The 17,255-nt window shown below is 48.6% G+C and overlaps 1 protein-coding gene across 1 annotated transcript in view; it reads left to right on the top strand.

Annotated features, from left to right (window-relative positions):
* Window positions 1–12,989, top strand: part of PLA2G4E (phospholipase A2 group IVE) — a 33,358-nt gene extending 20,369 nt beyond the window's left edge. The window contains exons 12-20 of the mRNA XM_090270460.1: window positions 341–477; window positions 2,748–2,970; window positions 5,399–5,513; window positions 6,055–6,192; window positions 7,340–7,447; window positions 8,025–8,228; window positions 9,080–9,246; window positions 10,514–10,700; window positions 11,163–12,989. Coding sequence (XP_090126586.1) covers window positions 341–477; window positions 2,748–2,970; window positions 5,399–5,513; window positions 6,055–6,192; window positions 7,340–7,447; window positions 8,025–8,228; window positions 9,080–9,246; window positions 10,514–10,700; window positions 11,163–11,524 — 1,641 coding nt within the window. The 3' untranslated portion in view covers window positions 11,525–12,989. The remainder of the gene's footprint in view (window positions 1–340; window positions 478–2,747; window positions 2,971–5,398; window positions 5,514–6,054; window positions 6,193–7,339; window positions 7,448–8,024; window positions 8,229–9,079; window positions 9,247–10,513; window positions 10,701–11,162) is intronic.
* The last annotated feature ends 4,266 nt before the right edge of the window (window positions 12,990–17,255 follow it).

Raw genomic sequence — 17,255 nt, 5'->3', positions numbered from 1 at the left:
ATCAACTTGCAGCCATTAAGAAACTGTATACAAGCTGGGTTATTGAGCAAGCCACCCAGCCCCTTGCACCTCCGTTTCATCGTGTGTTAACTGAGGGTTAGACTAACAGCATGAAGAACTCTTCCAGCCATGAGTTCCTGATTTAACCAAGCCCATGTATGGCTTCAGAGTCCTTTACCAACACCAGCTATTGGGCTTGGAGCTAAGGTCACTCAGAGCCCCACTCTCTGCTCTGTGTAGCCGACTCTCCCTCCTCTACCGTCCTTCTCAGCTCCTGTCTGTCTCTCCAAGGCTTCTCCCCCTGGCATTGCCCTAACAGTCTGCCTCTCTGTACCCCCAGGTACCACTCATAGCCATCATGGCCACAGGGGGCGGAACAAGATCCATGACTGCCATGTATGGCCACCTGCTGGGGCTGCAGAAGCTGAACCTCCTGAACTGTGCCAGCTACATCACAGGCTTGTCAGGGGCCACCTGGTAAGGGACTAGGTGCTGCTGTCTGGTGAAACCCAGAACAAACAGCAAAACGGTGGGCCTGGAGTCTCTGGTGACTTTCCCCCACCCCTTGTTAGAGTGACTCATGATTCCTGGGCAGCTCTCCCAGTTAGAGCTGCGTGACCTTAGGCATGCGGCTCAACTTCTCTGAGCCTCAGTTTCTGTATCTGTAAAGTGGGGATAATTATAGTACTGATCTCATGAGGCTGTTGGAGAGACTCTCCCTGTACTGGATACAGGAGAGACGCTATACACATCATACATGCTGGTCATTACTGACGTTACTGTTTCCCTGGGGCTGGGCAGGGACCTGGGAAAATGGTGGCTAACTATGAGTGAACTCCTGGTACCCCTGATCCTGTCATGCTGGGGAGATGCAGCTGCCCTCTCTCCTAGGTCAGGAAGGTGCCAAGTCTCCTAGGGTGGAGCTGGCCCAGCTGCCCTGGCTGCCCATAGTCCAGCCCACCACGCATCCCTGCCCACTCCCTCTGCCCTGCAGGCTTCCTCAGGCTCCTACCTTCTCACTCTGCTGATGAGCAAGGAGAGTGAGAACCTAGCTCTCCCAGGTGAGACCAGCAGTTCAGCTTCTCCATAAGAGCCACCATGCCTAGGTCACATGGGCCTTGTAGGGACCCACAAAAATGTTTCCTTTCAGAACAGAAGGAAAGAATGAACTTGTAAGTTGAAGAAAATATTTTAATAAAGAATATTACTATATTTGTCCGTATACAACAGTCATAAAACAAAATTGTTCATATTTTTATGGTGAAAGAGGCCACCAAAGTCATAATGCAGCCCTGGTCCTGAGTGGCCAGGGCCCTCTGACCACCCAAAGCCTCTCTCTCCGCCAGACCTGTGTCTTGTTCTGGCTGGGGCTGGTAGGCCTCTAAGCCCTCATGGTCTCAAGCTGTGTGGCACCCATCCTGGAGGCACTATGGGTGTCTTTCATTGGGGTGAGTGGATGTGAACTCACCATAGGAAAATTACAAGCTCCTGGGGGCATCAGGGGCCCTGAGTCTTCAGCCTAGATGGGACACAGAAGGAATAGCTGAAAATTAGACAAGTTGCCTCTCTGCCAAGCACTGGGGCAACTGTTTCTGATGGATCATCTCGTTTCTTTTTCATAAGAAAACTATAGGGAAGATGTGATCATTCTGCTCATTTTATAGCTGAAGAAACAAAGGGATTGGCCAGGCCCACTCGGCTTATGAGTGGTATCGCTGGGATTTAAACCCAGGCTTTCACAGTCCAGGGCCCAGGTTTTTAAGCTCCCTGTCAAATGACTGCCCATGAGTAGTAGGTTGAGATAACCTGCTTATATGGTGGGGAGAGGGTACCTGGCCTAGGAAAGAACTGTGAAGGATTCTTTTAAAACTAATTATTTGTATTGGTTTTGAAAGTTTTTTAAAAGTATAAAAGTAACCAAGTGAACCTTATGAGGAGCAAGGTGCTTTTTGTTGAAGAAATCTCCTGACCAACCACCACCTTCCCTGACCAGAAACAGATCCTGCAAAGGAAGAGGATACTGTTCAGACAACTGTCCAGCTGCAGATAAGGTCCTCTGTAGGTGGGGGCCCAAGGTGCTGTCCTGATATAGACATAAATCTGGGTGCAGGTCAAGAAGAGTCAAACAGGGACAAAGATCCAGGGCCAGGGGATCCCCATTTTTGCTGCCCACATGTAAGTTAAGAAAAAGAAGAAGAAAATCTTTAGGCAGCATGATAATTATGGGAATTAATGTGGCAGAGGGGAAACAATCCAGGATGTAAAATCAGCCAAGCCTGGGTTCAAGTGATAGCTCACCACTCCACGGGCCAGCACTTACTTTGTACCCAGTGCTATTCCAACTACATTACATGGCACTACCTGATGTAATCTTCACAATGACTCTGTGAGATAAGAGGCACAATGATCATAACTCTCCCCTTTCCACAGATGGGGAACTGAGGTGAAAAGTGGTTAGGTAACTTGCCCCAGATGACACAGCTAGTGAGTGCTAGAGTCTGGATTTGAACACAGGAAGATCTGGGTACAGAATATTCACTTGTAAGCAGCATGCTATACCTGGCACACAACAGGCAATCGAGAAGTGGTAGTAATTGTGTCTGTACATAATAATGTTCACCCCTTTCCTCCAGGCTCCCGTCCCGGCAGGCTTGGGTTTCCTGTGAGATGCCCACTTTCTCTTCTGCCAGGGTCTGGGGTTGACCAGAGCTGGCTCAGCTCAGTCTGACATGCCTGTCTTTCTCCAGGACCATGGCTACCTTGTACCGTGACCCTGATTGGTCCTCCAAAAACCTGGAACCTGCCGTCCTCGAGGCCCGGAGGCACGTGGTCAAGGACAAGATGCCTGCCCTGTTCCCAGACCAGCTCCTCAAGTACCAGGAGGAGCTCCGGCAGCGTAGGCAGGAAGGCTACAAGGTCACCTTTACAGACTTCTGGGGCCTGCTGATCGAGGCCTGCCTGGGGGATGAGGTAGGTACCCAGCTCCTCCTGGACCACACCTGACCTGGCTCCTCTCCAGCTCTCTTCCTCATTGGGGTGTCTGGAGTTACATCGCAGCAGGAGGGAGTAAGGGTAGATCTGCAGGTGCATCCTTGCACTGTAAAAGGTGTGAGGTGCCCAAATGTGTGATGGAGGAAGATGGTGGGACTGTCTTCCCATGTCCCTTTAGAGTATAACCGAGGCCCACTCATTGGGATGGGAAGGGCCTAGGTACAACCCTGCAGAGAGCTGGCCTGCCCTCTGAGAGTCACACCAAGACACCTATGAGAGAAAGCAGGGAGGGAGCTGGAAAAGCTGAGAGCCATCACACTGTGATGCATGTCTGACCCCTAGTGGGGGAGAGAGGGGACAAAGGCTGGGTGGAAGAATCCTAAACTGCTGTATGTGGTCTAGAAGGTTCAGCAAGGCCTTTGAGAGTCCTCTAGCCAAGTTGGCCATCAGAGAAGAGCCCGACACCCCCAGAATGGGCCTGCCCCACTGGGTCATGGGCTGGGAGCTGCCCATGGGAAGTGTGGCCTCGGCACAAACAGCACAGATATCAGAGTTCAGCAGCTGGGACCCTCACTCAATGACACTCCCTGTAGTTGGAGGTCAGCTGGGCTCCTCAAGGTCACCACACAGAGGATGGGCCCAATGAGGTTCCTTCTGCACTGAGATTCAATGATCTGAGCAATATGTGCCCTAGACTGTGTTGAGACCCAACTGTTTTGAGAGCTATTTGGGGCTTGCTGGAGGCATAGGAACCCATGGCCCTGTGGTCCTGGATATCAGGGTGAGCTCAGCTAACACCTGTATCCTCCTGGATGCACAGGCTCCAGGCTGGACCAGCTTTGGCTGTTACTTGGCCCCAAAGCAGAACTTCTAGTCAGGCCTTTGGCTGTCCGCCCCACTCCCAGAGTATCTGAGGAGTTCTGATTTCAAATCAGAATTTTCCAGAAGAAGGAGGAACAACAAATTATTTTCTAGTAGGTGTTCTCTTCCAAAAAACCCAGACAACTGGAGCAACCAAGAATGGCCCAAACCACACCTTCAACATTTATTCATTCCCTCATTTAGTCCCTCAACAAATTAAGTACCTCCTGCATTCCAGGAGCTACGCTAGGCCATGGAGAGTCAGACATGAGGCACTCATGGCTTCTGATGGGCCCCAACCCAATCTGTCTCCTTTGATAGCAAACCATTTAACCTGTCCTCGTGTTGAAGCAGAGCAGACAGAAACTGAAGGTCTTGGCTTTGGAGTCAGACAGGATGGGTTTAAATTCTGACCCTGTTCTGTGCTATTCCTTACCTGGGACTGACATCAATAAGTGGTAGTTGATACTTCTAACAAGAGTTAGTGCCCCATGTGACGAGGAGGAACGCACCAAGGCTTAAACATCAGAAGTCTGAGCATTGCCTCTAGGGCCTGCTATGGGAAGGAGCCAGGGTTGCCAGGAAAGCAAGTTTGGGCTTAATGTTGAGGCCTCTGCTCTTCCACTCTGGCCAAAAGTAGGAGCCCCTTTCCCTTAGCCCCCCTTGACAATGAGTGTCACTGCCATGAGTCTGCCACTTCCTCTACTTCCAGGACAGGTATCCTGTTTGCCTTTCAAGGGAGGCCCAAGAGTCGTTTGGCCCACACATGTGTTTACCATCCTGCACAGGTTATGTGGCCTTCACAAGCTTGGATGTTCTCCCAGCAGGCAGTTGCTTGGCCTGGGATCAGCACCTGGGCCTCTAAGACTGCAACGGGCCTTGTGTACACTGGCTGGTTCACTTTGGACGGTGGCCTGTGGCTCCAGCTGATCTGCAGGACTCCCGCTCGGATTACACAGCCCAGTGCTCTGGGAACTTAAAGGGGACTTGGCTGCCATCTGGGGCCCAAGTTTACAGACTTTTGTTTAAAAGGAAGGAAGGAAGGAAGGGAGGGAGGAAGAAAGGAAGGAAGGAAAGAAGGAAGGAAGGAAGGAAAGAAGGAAGGAGAGAAGGAAGGAAATAAAGAGAAAAGAATCTCCTCCCTGGCCCAAACACATCTTATACAACATGCAAAGCAGATAAGAAAAATGGCGCTGCTCCAGTTTGAGTGGGTGGAAGATGATGGGGATGAAGAGAGCCAGTGGTTGCCTCTCCCATCCTTGCCTCTTCATTCTCTGGTTCCCAGGACACGAGGAGAACCCTGGGACTTTGAGGGACAGCCCTAAACTGCAGATCCAGCCCCACCCCACCCCCATGTCCAGGGTGGTGAATAGTCCAAGGACAAGTGTACCTTCTATTGGTACACGTTAAGACCAGGTTTAACTGGTGTCGGCCAGAGGCCTCCACAGCAGCCTGGTGGTCTCAGGAGGTCCAGATGACCGTTATTTTGCGCTGCCCTGGACCTGCTTGTCCACTTGTTTTCCATAACCATTTTGTTTCTCCACAGAGAAATGAGTGCAAACTGTCAGAGCAGCGTGCTGCTTTGAGCCAGGGCCAGAACCCCCTGCCCATCTACCTCACCATCAATGTCAAGGATGATGTAAGCAACCAGGATTTCAGAGGTAACACTGACAACTAGCAATTTACAAGAGGGCCCTTTTTCAGCAGGCAAAGGCACCCTGCACTCAGCACACACATGCCCCCACATCTCTCTGCCAACCTCCACATCAAAAGGTGCTCCCGACAGCTGAAGAAATTGACTTTACTGCCCTCTTCTGCCCTGTGGCATGGATGGTGGGGATGTGGAAACGGGACAGGGTCCCCTGGCTTCCCGTGGTGGACGTTTGATAGGACAGGAGGAAATAGAGGCCCTGTGGGTAAGGATCCTAGATATTTCTTAAACTTCCCAGAGGGAGCGACTCTAGAGACCTGCTCTGCTTCGGGGTCAGTTTTGGTTCCTATTTATCTGGTGTTAAGGTACAAAGGAGCCCTGCAGGTTGTCCTGCCATCAGAAATTTGCCATAGCGCCCCCATGTGTCCTGTAGGGAAATTGCAACCTCACTGGGTCTTCCCGAGGGGAGGCTCAGTTTCTGGCAACCAGGAGGGAGGGCGTGGGTGTGCAACCTAAGACTGACGTGGCACCCTGTCCTGCTGCTTGTGCAGAATGGTGCGAGTTTTCTCCGTACGAGGTGGGCCTGCTGAAGTACGGCGCCTTCGTCCCCACTGAGCTCTTTGGCTCCGAGTTCTTCATGGGACGGCTGATGCGGAGGATACCAGAGTCTCGGATGTGCTACATGCTAGGTGACTCCTGGCAGGGGGAGTCCCCTGGGAACCCTGTCCCATGTTGGGCAGGGCCCCACCTTTGAGTTAGAGAATGGTAGGGAGGCTTGTTCTATTCCCCCAGGAATTGTCCCAGGTGAGACTGGGAAAGGCAGGCTAAGATGGAAGCTTCTAGAACTCCCACTGTTTTCCCCTCTGGCTCCGGGCAGCAATATGCCTGCTTCCAGGGGCCAGACTAGCTCCTCCAAGAGAGGGCAGAGGGGACCACAGGGTGAAGGCAGTCACTAGGAAGCCTGGCCCAGCTCTCAGCCCTGTGCTCCCTGGTCTTCCAGAGCCAGTACACTGTGTGCACGGACCTGCCCGTAGTGTCCACTCGTTTAGTTCTCCCCTTTAGAGTCTAAACTTCACCTACCAAAGGGCAACCTCACAAAACAGACCCAATTTTACATCCTTAGCACAGGTATGCCCTTATTTAAACTACTTGTCAGCACCCTACTCTTTTCCATCTGTCCCAATCCAGCCAGTCCCAGAAGTCCAAATCAATTGAGCCCCATATATTCTGTGAAACCTGCCAGACACCCCCAGCCCATGGTGGCTTCCTTCCTCTAAGCACCTATGCTGTTGAGCATGTGGTTCAAAGATCTGTATTTAGGACACTTGGGCTTGAACTCTCTGAGCCTCAGTTTTCCCATTTGTAAATTGGACTTAAGAGTAAAACCTATCCTATGAGGATCCAAATGGGTCAATGTATGTGAAATTTTCATGAGTATTATTATTAATGTATTGCATTCTAAAATCATTACACCTCTGAAGTGCTCATCATGTGCCAGGCACTGTCCTAAACTATTGTATTCACTGATACGAGAGTGGGCATTTGGACTTGAACTTGAAGCCTTTCCCTGTCAGAATTAAATCTCAGCTGGGGCTGTGCCTTCTATGTCTTCACATCCTCTCCCAGCTCTGAGAGGAGAGTGGAGAAGAGCTGAGAGCTGGGGTTTTCCATCATCTGGGCTGAGCTACACCCATGGGCAAAGGGATATCCAAGTCTCTCCTGCCCTCTGAGCAGCCTGATGTGGAGAGGGAACCAAGGCTGAAGCAGGACTTGTCAGTGTTCGGGTGGGTCTGGGGGCTCTTGCACAGAGCTGCTCACGGCTGGCCCTGGTCCTAGGTTTGTGGAGCAGCATCTTCTCTGTGAACCTGCTTGATGCCTGGAATTTTGCCCGATCCTCGGAGGAGTTTTTCCACAGGTGGACAAGGGAGAAAGTGCGAGACATCGGTGGGTGACATGCTGCTCTCCCTCTTGGCTGGATGACAGGAGTGGGGAATGGAGAGTGTGGGTCACAAACTGAGGACCAGTCCACCTGCTATGTGTTTCAGTGCCATCTCTGTGGCCCCCAAACACTGGAAAGCAGCTGGGGCCAGAGGGTCTTCCCTGCCCGGGGGAGAGGGTGGATGCAGGTGAAGGAAGACACTCACTGAGACCCCGCCACAGCCCCCCTCCCCCGTGCCAGTTCTAGGTGGTCTGGGGAGTGGGTCCCCTGTGTAGTAAGCTTCTTGGCAGAGCTGTGCAGTGCCCAGGAGAGCTGAAGAGGGTGGGGACCTATGAGCACAAGTAAAGGTTGTTCTTCTGGACCACCCTCCTTGGAAGTCCTTAGTTGTCACCACCCCCATCCCCTGTTCTGTGTCTCTCACCTGGGTGTGCCAACTCTGATGCCAGGGTATGGAGAGCTAGGCAAGGAAGATGTAAATGATCTATCTCACCCGTGGGTGCTGGGCTACCACGCAGGTCTCCACCTGAGTGGTCGGGTACCCCAACTCTTGTGATCTGCTCTCCAACCCCCTTTCCCCTACAGAAGATGAACCGCTTCTTCCTGAAATCCCCAAATGTGATGCCAATGCCCTGGACACCTCTGTGGTGATCCCAGGGTCATGGCTGTCCAATACTTTCCGCAACATCCTCACCTATCGGTCCTTTGCATCTGAGTTCCACAACTTCCTGGCGGGGCTACAGCTGCACACCGACTACCTCCAGAACGGCGAGTTCTCCAAGTGGAAAGGTAGCCTCCCTGGCTGCTACCTGCGGCCTGCCTCTGTTCGCAGGAAAGAAACATGGATGTCGGGGCTGCTGTGGAGTAGCGTGGCAGACTCCCCACACGCTGTGTTCTTGGGTGAAGACTTGAACAGTGTGCAGAGCAGTACACATATTTAGTTCACTGAATCTGTACAACAACTCTATGCAGAATCTGCACAACAATCTCAGCAGGTAGAAGTTGGCCCATCTTACAGATGGAGAAATGTGGACCCTGACTTTCTGTAGTTGTGCTCTGGGGGCACCTTTTCATGTGAATGGTGCCACCTTGAGTTGGGGAGGGATGGCCCAGCTCAAGGTTCCCTAGGTGGGAAGTAGCAGAACCAAGCCTTAGACTTTGGTCTTACAGCTTCAACCCAGTCCTCATCCCCACCATGTTAAGGTTCTGAGGTTGGCTCTCTACCACCTTTGGTATTTTATCTGACCATGGCCTGCAAATGGCTGCTTGCGCCTGGCCTAATAATCCTCATCCTCATTGTCTGGGCAGCAAGGGCAACTGGCTCTGGGTCCCAAGTTTGTACCAATTTATAGGATAGTCTACGTCCCTACTACCCCACAAGCCCTGTGGCTGAGCTTAAGTGGATTTTCTGTGTATATTCCATGAAAGACTTGCTAAAACCCCAAGATAATGCATTTCTTTATCAGCCTCCCCTGAGGGGCACTGACTCACCTGGACATCCTGGACAGAAGTGGGGAGCTGGAGGTCCAGCGAGAGATGCATGAGCTCTGGGCAGGGCACCATCCTTACCAGGGACCTCGGACCACCTGCTGAGATCAGGGCGTCAGGGAGTGATGGTAACTGCATGCCTTGGATTTCAGACACTGTGCTTGACAGCTTCCCAAACCAGCTGACACAGTCCATGAACCACTTGTGTCTGCTGGACACCGCGTTCTTCATCAACTCGAGTTACCCACCCCTCCTCAGGCAGGAGAGAAAAGCTGACCTCATTATTCACCTCAATTACAGTGCCGGGTCCCAAACAAAGGCAAGTGCGGCAGTAAAAAGCTCTCCAGGCCACTGAATAAGTACCACAAACTGGGAAGTGGGAGGATGTGCGCCCCCTACAGGCTCTAAGATTTAGCGTCAGAGAAATTCGAGCAGCAATGCATGCGGTGAAGGGAGCCATCCAAACGGCAGGGGGCAGCCAACTGGCCTTCACACGCAGCGGGGCCCCAGGGGTTTGGGAAGATTCTGAGTGTGTACCATATTTCGCAATTCTTCAGCTGCAAAAAATAGGCGTTTTTTTTTTTTTTTTTTAATAACCATAATAGAGCCCAGTCAATTCTAAAGTTTTATAGCACTTCAAGAGTTAGTAATGTCCTATTTTCAAAATAATCAGACTGTCCCCCTCTCCCAGGGAATAAGACCCTTTATGTAATTATACTAAAGAACCAGGACCAGAGGTTTTTATTTACTTCATTTTTTTCTGTTTAACTAGGTAATTACCAATTTTATTCTTTTTTTTTGTTTGTTTGTTTTTCAATTACAGTTGTCCCATCCCCCCTCTCCCAATATTTACTTACTTGTTAAATGTTCTGGCCTTTTAAGGAAAAGGAGATAATTTTTTGTCTACTTTAATACAGTCCTATTCTGAAGCCAAGAAAAAGAGAGTACAGATGATAAGACGACAATGATAATGACCTCAGTTTATAAATGAGTGACAGCGTCCTTTCCTACACATAATCCCACTCGATCTTTGCAATAACCAGCTCTTTGAGGTAGATGACATAACTGCTGTTATTCCCATGTCGTAGATAAGGAAACTAAGGCACAGAGAGAATAAGTGGCTTGCTTAAGATCACACAGCTAGTGAGCGTGCAGTGGGGTAGACTAAGGAGATTCTGACCTTCTAAGTCCACTGCTCTTTCTGTTACAATCCTTTGCAGCCCTGTGACACTTTGTCAGTTCCAAAGCCCATGTATGTACCCCAGGCACCTGCCAGCCTGGCTGTACATGACTCAGCTCCAGTCACCCTCAGGCTGCCACCCACATCTACCCAGGTCTGTGTTTGGATGAAGCATCATCAAAAGGGCTTCTGTCCACTCTACTTGGGGAAGGAGCTTGCAATTGGACACACACCAATCCTACTGCCTCAGGCCCTTTGTCCTGACCTGGCTTTGTTCTAAAAATAGCACAAATAGGCCAAGCAGTTGTTAGCTGGGGAAATTAGGAAGCTGGACCTCAGATCTCTGTGTTTCTTATTCACCCCCACCCCTCCTAATACTCAAATATGTCCTCCTGTGATATTCTAGCCAATGAAACAAACCTGTGAGTACTGCACTGTGCAGGACATCCCCTTCCCCAGCTATGACTTGGAAGAGGAGGGGAATAGTAATCTCAAGGAATGCTGCCTGATGGAGAACTCCCAGGAACCCGATGCCCCTGTTGTGCTTTTCTTCCCACTCATCAATGACACCTTCCAAAAGTACAAGGCCCCTGGTAAGCCACCTCTCAGCTGTGTTCCCACTGCCCACTAGCCTTGGACAGAGAGTTCCTATCTTTAAACTTGGGCCATCTTCTAACAGCACTAATGGGAAGCCTGGCTTAACTTCAGTCTGAGCCAACCTTGGTTTGGCAAGAAAGAAAAGACCGCCACACCTCCATGCACTGCCAGTGTCAAACTCTACTCTCAAACTCAGTTGCTCCACATTTATTGACATCCAGGTATGCTCCTGGCACTGTGCTGGTGCTAGGGCAACTCTAAGATGGCAAGCTGCATCCCTGCCCTAAGAGCTTGGAGGTGTGTGTGCACTTGTGCATGTTTGAGTGTGCATGCCTGTGCACATCTTCATGCAAGTGTGTGCACTGTGCATGCAGAGGTGGGCTGGGGGAGATGTAGAACACAAGTCATTAAAACCTAACATAGTAAGAGTCTATAGTGAGCCCTTCTGCTACCTCCAGGTGTGGAGCGAAGCCCTGAAGAGCTCGAGAAGGGCCAGGTTAACATTTATGGCGCCAAAACTCCCTACGCCACCAAGGAGCTGACATATACGGAGGAAGCCTTCGACAAGTTGGTGGACCTCTGTGAGTACAACATTTTGAATAACAAGGACAAGCTCCTTCAGGCCTTGCGGATGGCAGTGGAGAAGAAGAAACTACTGAAGAGCCAGCGTCCCTCAGTCCCAGAGAGCTTCACCGATCCTGTGTCTGCTTCCACCATCCCAGGCGCGGAACCCATCAGGGCTGACCAGCCTGCACAGCTGGCTCAGCTCTCTGACAAGGGGTGCGGGCAGGCTGGCCAGAGCTTTCGATTAAAAAAATAAAAATTAAAAAATGTTGAGGGAGAGAGAGAGAGAGAGAGAAGACCACAGGAAAATAACAAGGCATGTATTGGGGTTTCATACCCACCGCAATTTTTTTATAGGTAATTATATTTTATTTTTACAAATCAGGATATTAATAGCATGATACTAGAAGATCTAGATGGAACACTGGAGACATCTGGTCTCTTCAACAACAAAGCCAAACAGGTGACAGGGCTACAGCAGCCCTGCTTTAGCCACTCAGAGCCCCAGGACTGGCAACACCCGTGATCCTGAACAGACAACTCCCATCTGAGCACTCAGCTCCAATGAAATGCCAGACAAAGCCCAAGTCTGCAACTCAGATTCATGGAACAAGAAACTGGGGTGCAGCTCGGGGGTATCCTGGCAGGTCAATGGAGCGGGACATCAGGCAGGTGATGCTGCCCAGTGCTGTCTGCTCCAAGAAGCCAATGCTTGCTGACCAACCTGCTCTAGGAGCAGTTCTCAATTCTCTTTGCACCCTCCCCTCTGTTTTCCAGATGGGATTATTTATTTCTAAATGAGATTCTTCTTATTTATCATGTAAACACCATGGCCAGCACACCCCAGCTCTTGGCAAGTCTCCCTGAGAGAATAAAACTAGGAAGGATCTCCCCAGGAAGGACTAGGTTAGCCCTGAGGACAAAGGCCATCCTTGGAGATGGTTTCCAGATGAATCACTAGGAAAGCCCTGGGACACAGAAGTCAAGTTGAAATACCCAGATCTCTGATCAGGCTGAAACTTAAAATCATGTAACCTGAGCCACTGAGATGCCCATGCCATGGAAGGTGTAACCTGAAAGGCATGTGGTCTGCGCAAAGCTCAGCAAACCTGGAATACCTGTAGCTCTTTCTGGGCCACAATGCCCCTATGCAGTCCTTTGGTTACTAGGAGACGAGTGGTGACAGGTACCAGAAGTTTAGAAAATTTGTCCGCCAATTTATATTCTTGCTACTGCAAGTGTGATGTGAATCTGGTTAGAAATCTCGAATCTCAGGCGCCACCCCAGCCATGCTGAATCAATCTACCTTTTAACGAGATTCCCACCTCCTCTCTGATATCCAGATGCGCACCCCCCAGGTGATGCCTATGCATATTCAAGTTTGAGAGGTATGGCTTTATGCCTGTAAAGCATAAGCAATAGACTTCCTTGAGCCATGGATAAACTAGGCTTCTTGGACCTGCAAAACTGGTCCCCATCCAGATAATGCTATCCTGGGAGGCCACCCCTTCCCTCCACCAGAGCTGCCTCCACTCTGGCACCTTTTCCTTCCATCTGCAACAAACGAGATCTCCTTAAATTATCAGAGTGAGCCGCGCAGCAAGACCTGTTCGGTGGAAGGTCAAGGCAGCCCTTCCTTGGATTCAACAAAGTATGTAGAGTGAGATTTCTAACACCATTGTAATTATTTGAGCACAAAATAAAATGGCCATGTGGGTAAACGCTGTTGACTCATCTGCTTTTATAGCTGATGCTGTAAAACATGTATAACTCCTGCCCTCATTACTGCCTGGCCACTGCCAGAGGTGTAAGAAGGACCTTTCCATCCCATCCCTCCTCTCCTGGACAGCTTTCTTTTCTCCTGCAGGGCTCCCTACCTTCTCGTGGTGGGTGCTCCTCTTTTTATGAAGCCTTGTCAGCAACCAGTGGAGCACCTACTCTCGCTGACCCATGCTGTTTGAAGCTCTGAGGGTTTTCAGGAAGTGCTGATGGGGAGGAAGGAAGGGCGGCCAGCGATTACTTAGTGCCTGGGGGTCGCAGTCAGCAAACAGCCTCTGCTTTCCAGGAACTTAGATTTGGGTTGAGGGGAAAAAACATGAAAAGATTTTTATATGGATTTGAGAAGTTAAATGGTGACTTAGCTTCTAAAACAATGCTGGTGATGTTACAGAGCAGGAAAATGAATAAGGGGCGCACAGGGATGAGGACAAAGTGTCATCGGTTCCGAGAGGGGCAAGGGCACAGTGTCTTAGGGAGGTCAGGGAGGCTCCCTCCCCAGGTTCCCTTGCTCTCTCTCTGCCTGTGATATGATTAAATGGAAAAGTTAAGTGAAATTCCTCTCTCCCACCATGTGCCTCCTCCTAGTCTCCTTTCTTGTTCCCAGGAGGGCAGCCAGCATACCACATTGCCATGCAACCCAGTCACCCTGGCCCACAGCAGGTGTGTTCTGCTCCTGTATCCCCATGCAAACACTTCTCCCAAGGTCATCAATGTCCTCCCAATTTCCAGATACACTGAGTCAAGTGGCACTGGCCCTTTACAGGCCTTATCTTTCTTGACCTCAGCAGTTGGCACTGCACACTCCCTCCTTCCTGAAACCCTCCCTTCCCATGACTTCCTTGCCAACAGCAGTGCAATTCACTTCTGCTTGCAAATATTTATTACCTCCTCACTATGTGCGAGTCACTGTTGTAGGCACTGGGACAATAAAAAGGACTAACAATTGCCCCCACACTTCAAGGAGCTTCCTTCTGGTCCACATGGAAACAGAGCCTTGTGATACAAAGAAAAAGTTCCATGTTAACTGTGTATGTAAGGGGCATACATTAGGGGCTGCCAACCCAGCCCTAGAAGGAAGGGACTGGGTTTGCCAGACACCTTCTGTCCTGGACTCTTCCCACTTTCAAGCCCTTCTCCTGGCCCCACGTCCCTTGTTCTCCTTTACATGCCGGTATTCCTTAAGATTTTCTCTTTAGCTCTCCTCTCTTCTCACTCTCTACTCTCCCAAAGCAATCTCATATACACCCAGGACTTCAACTACTGCTTTTATTTTGAAAATTCTGGAACCTTTAGCTCTGGCCAAACTGATTTCCTAAGTTCTTGATGTATGTATTCAAATTCTATATCAGTTAGCATTAATTCTGCTACATAACACAAAATATCTAAAATTACAGTGGCTTAAACAAGACAGAAGTTTATTTCTTAACAGAAACCTAGGCTCCTTTCAGCTCTTGCTTCTGCCATCCTCAACTTTACCTTCTGGTTCATAATGGCTGCTGGAGCTCCCCCCACCATCATGTCCACATTCTGGGCAACAGGGGGAATAAAGGGGTCTGACTTTTGCTGATTTTGAAGACACCAAACTAGTCCTGGTCTGCCTAGCTCTGTACTTCTTTTCTGTGAAAGAAAACTATACTTTTATCCTAACAAGATAATAAAAATTACCAGCTGTTCCAGTTATCTAGAGCTAAGCAACGAAACCCGACAAGTATAATGGCATTTAAAAAAACCCCTACCATTTGATTATGCCCACAGGTTCTGTAGGTCAGAAATTTTGAAAGGGCACAGCAGGAAGCACTCTTATCCGCTCCATGTGTGGGGCCTCAACTCAAATGTCTTGAACTACTGGGGAGGACTCAGATGGCCATGGTCTGGAACAGCTGAGGCTGAAGGATCCACTTCTGAGATGGCTACTTCATTCACATATCTGGCGCCTCAACAGGAAAGGCTGGGAAGGATGAAGGGCAGGCAGAGCTTGATTGTCTGCCACAGCATCTTCATGTGGCCTCGGAAGGTGGTCTCGGACTAGTCAGTCTTCTTAAATGGCAGCTCAGGACTCCAAGAGGGAGTGTTACAGTGGCAGCTGCATGGAGTATTATGGCCCAGCCTCAGAAGTCACATAGCATCACTTACACTACACTCTATTGGCAGAAGCATTCACAAGCCAGCCTAGATTTAAGGGTAGGGGACCAAGCTCCCACCTCCTGATAGGAAGTGTGTCAACAAAACATGTAGCCGAGTTTTAAATCCCATACTGCAAGAACTGAATCCTTAAAGTAGACTTTGCCCCTCTTCCACTAAGTGAATGTCACATTTTGGGTTCTATTACCATAAACTCCATTTCCAGTAACAAATTCCGTGTTAGGAAGTACTTTAATCTTGAACAGAGACTTGACAAATAGTGGCTTAAATGCATTCATGTAAAAGAAACCCACAGGGACACAGGCCTTGGCTGGCGTGGCACTTCATTGTTTCATCAGGGATCCTGCTCCTTCCAGCTCTCTGACTTACCATCCCTTGTGTAGACCTTGACCTCGTGGCCCAAGATGAGCCCTGGAGCTCCAACCATTCTATCCATATCCCAGACTGCAAGAAGGAAGAAGAGAGAAGAAAGATTGAACTTCTTTCTCTTTAAAGGAGACTTCCTGCAAGTCCCACACATTCTTCAGATAACAGATCAGCAGCCATAACTTGGTCTCATGATGACACTTAACAGCAGGGAGACTAGAAAATTTTGTTTTTACCTGGTTTGCAATGTGCCCAGCTAAAAACCAGAATTCTATTACTAAAGAAGGACAATTTATAGACAACTGGCAGTCTTGCTTCAAGTATCTACTAGACATCTCCACCTGCGTGTCCTAAAAGTTACATCTCCAAGTGGTAGCAGTAACCTGGAGAAGTGGCCACAGAAAAGGAGAGGTGTGTCTGAGAGTGAAGAGGGCTCTTCTCAGGCCAAAGTACCTCCTCTATTCTCTTTATCACATGTCTCTCAGGTCTTTAACCACCCTGGAATTTGAAGTTATCAGAGTAAGATGCTAGACATGATCTAGAGCAAACCTTGTGATCATTAAATTACCAAGAAGATGGGGGGAAAAAACATTCCACCAGAATTGCAATTGTAATTTTCATATAGCAAAGAAAAGTGTGAATCTTGTTATCAAGTTACTTATTTTAAGAATTATTCAATACGACAAATTTTCAGGCAACAATATCACTCCCTATAGAACTATCTTTAATAAGATTTAACCCGAAAAACAATTATTTTCAGATTTTAAAAGTGACTGAGATTGGGGTTGTTTAGTCTGAAGAAAGAAAACCAGAAGACTATCACAACTTACAAATGGATGCAAGACGACTATCATGGGGAGAATCACTCCATGGAGGACCGGACAGGAAGAAGAAAGCTGACACTGTGGCTGTAAGAAAAGAGAGAAGAAAAGACATGATGGTGTATCTTCTGCGCCAGGCTCTTCCAGCACTCACTGGCTCCGTCTCTCTCTCTCTTTCTTCCTTCCTTCCTTCCTTCTTTCCTTCCTTCTTTCCTTCTTTCCTTCCTGCCTTCCTTCCTTCCTTCCTTCCTCTCTTTTTCAGGATTAAGGACCATAAAATTTTCTCTTCCTTAAATTATTTTCCTGATTATAAGAAAAGAACATTATTTTTGTGTTAAATTCAAAAAATCAAAACCACATAATGAAGGAAACTAAAATCACTTATCATTCCAACTCGAAGGTCATTACAGTAGTCCCTCTCAATATTGTGGTTCACTTATTGCAGCCTCACTGTATCGCGGGATTTTTTAAAATATTATATTTAATTATTTATCGCAGATTTTTTGCTATATCGCGGGATTTTGCGGTACTGTATACAGATGTTGTTAAAGTTACGTAGGTTTAAGAGTGTAGAATATGTTTAAGAACATAGTAGTATTTATAAAAGTGTGGAGAAGGTTAATAAGGGAGTGGGAAAGGTTAATAAGGGACTGGGAATGGTTTATAAATGTGTGGGAAGGGTTTATAAAGCCTTAAAATATATATAAATACTAAAATAAATGTAGGTTCCTACTTTGTGGATTTTCACCTGTCGCGAGGAGTCTAGAACATAATACCTGTGATAAGTGAGGGAATACTGTACTAGTTTAGGGGTTTCTCCTTCTAATCTTTTCATTGGATACTTTATTTATTTAGTTTTTACAGAAGTACAAAAAATCC

This window comes from Furipterus horrens, unplaced genomic scaffold, assembly GCF_987537825.1.
Source record: "Furipterus horrens unplaced genomic scaffold, mFurHor1.1.pri manual_scaffold_3, whole genome shotgun sequence".
Lineage (NCBI taxonomy): Eukaryota > Metazoa > Chordata > Mammalia > Chiroptera > Furipteridae > Furipterus > Furipterus horrens.
This window is presented reverse-complemented; position numbering and strand designations above follow the sequence as displayed.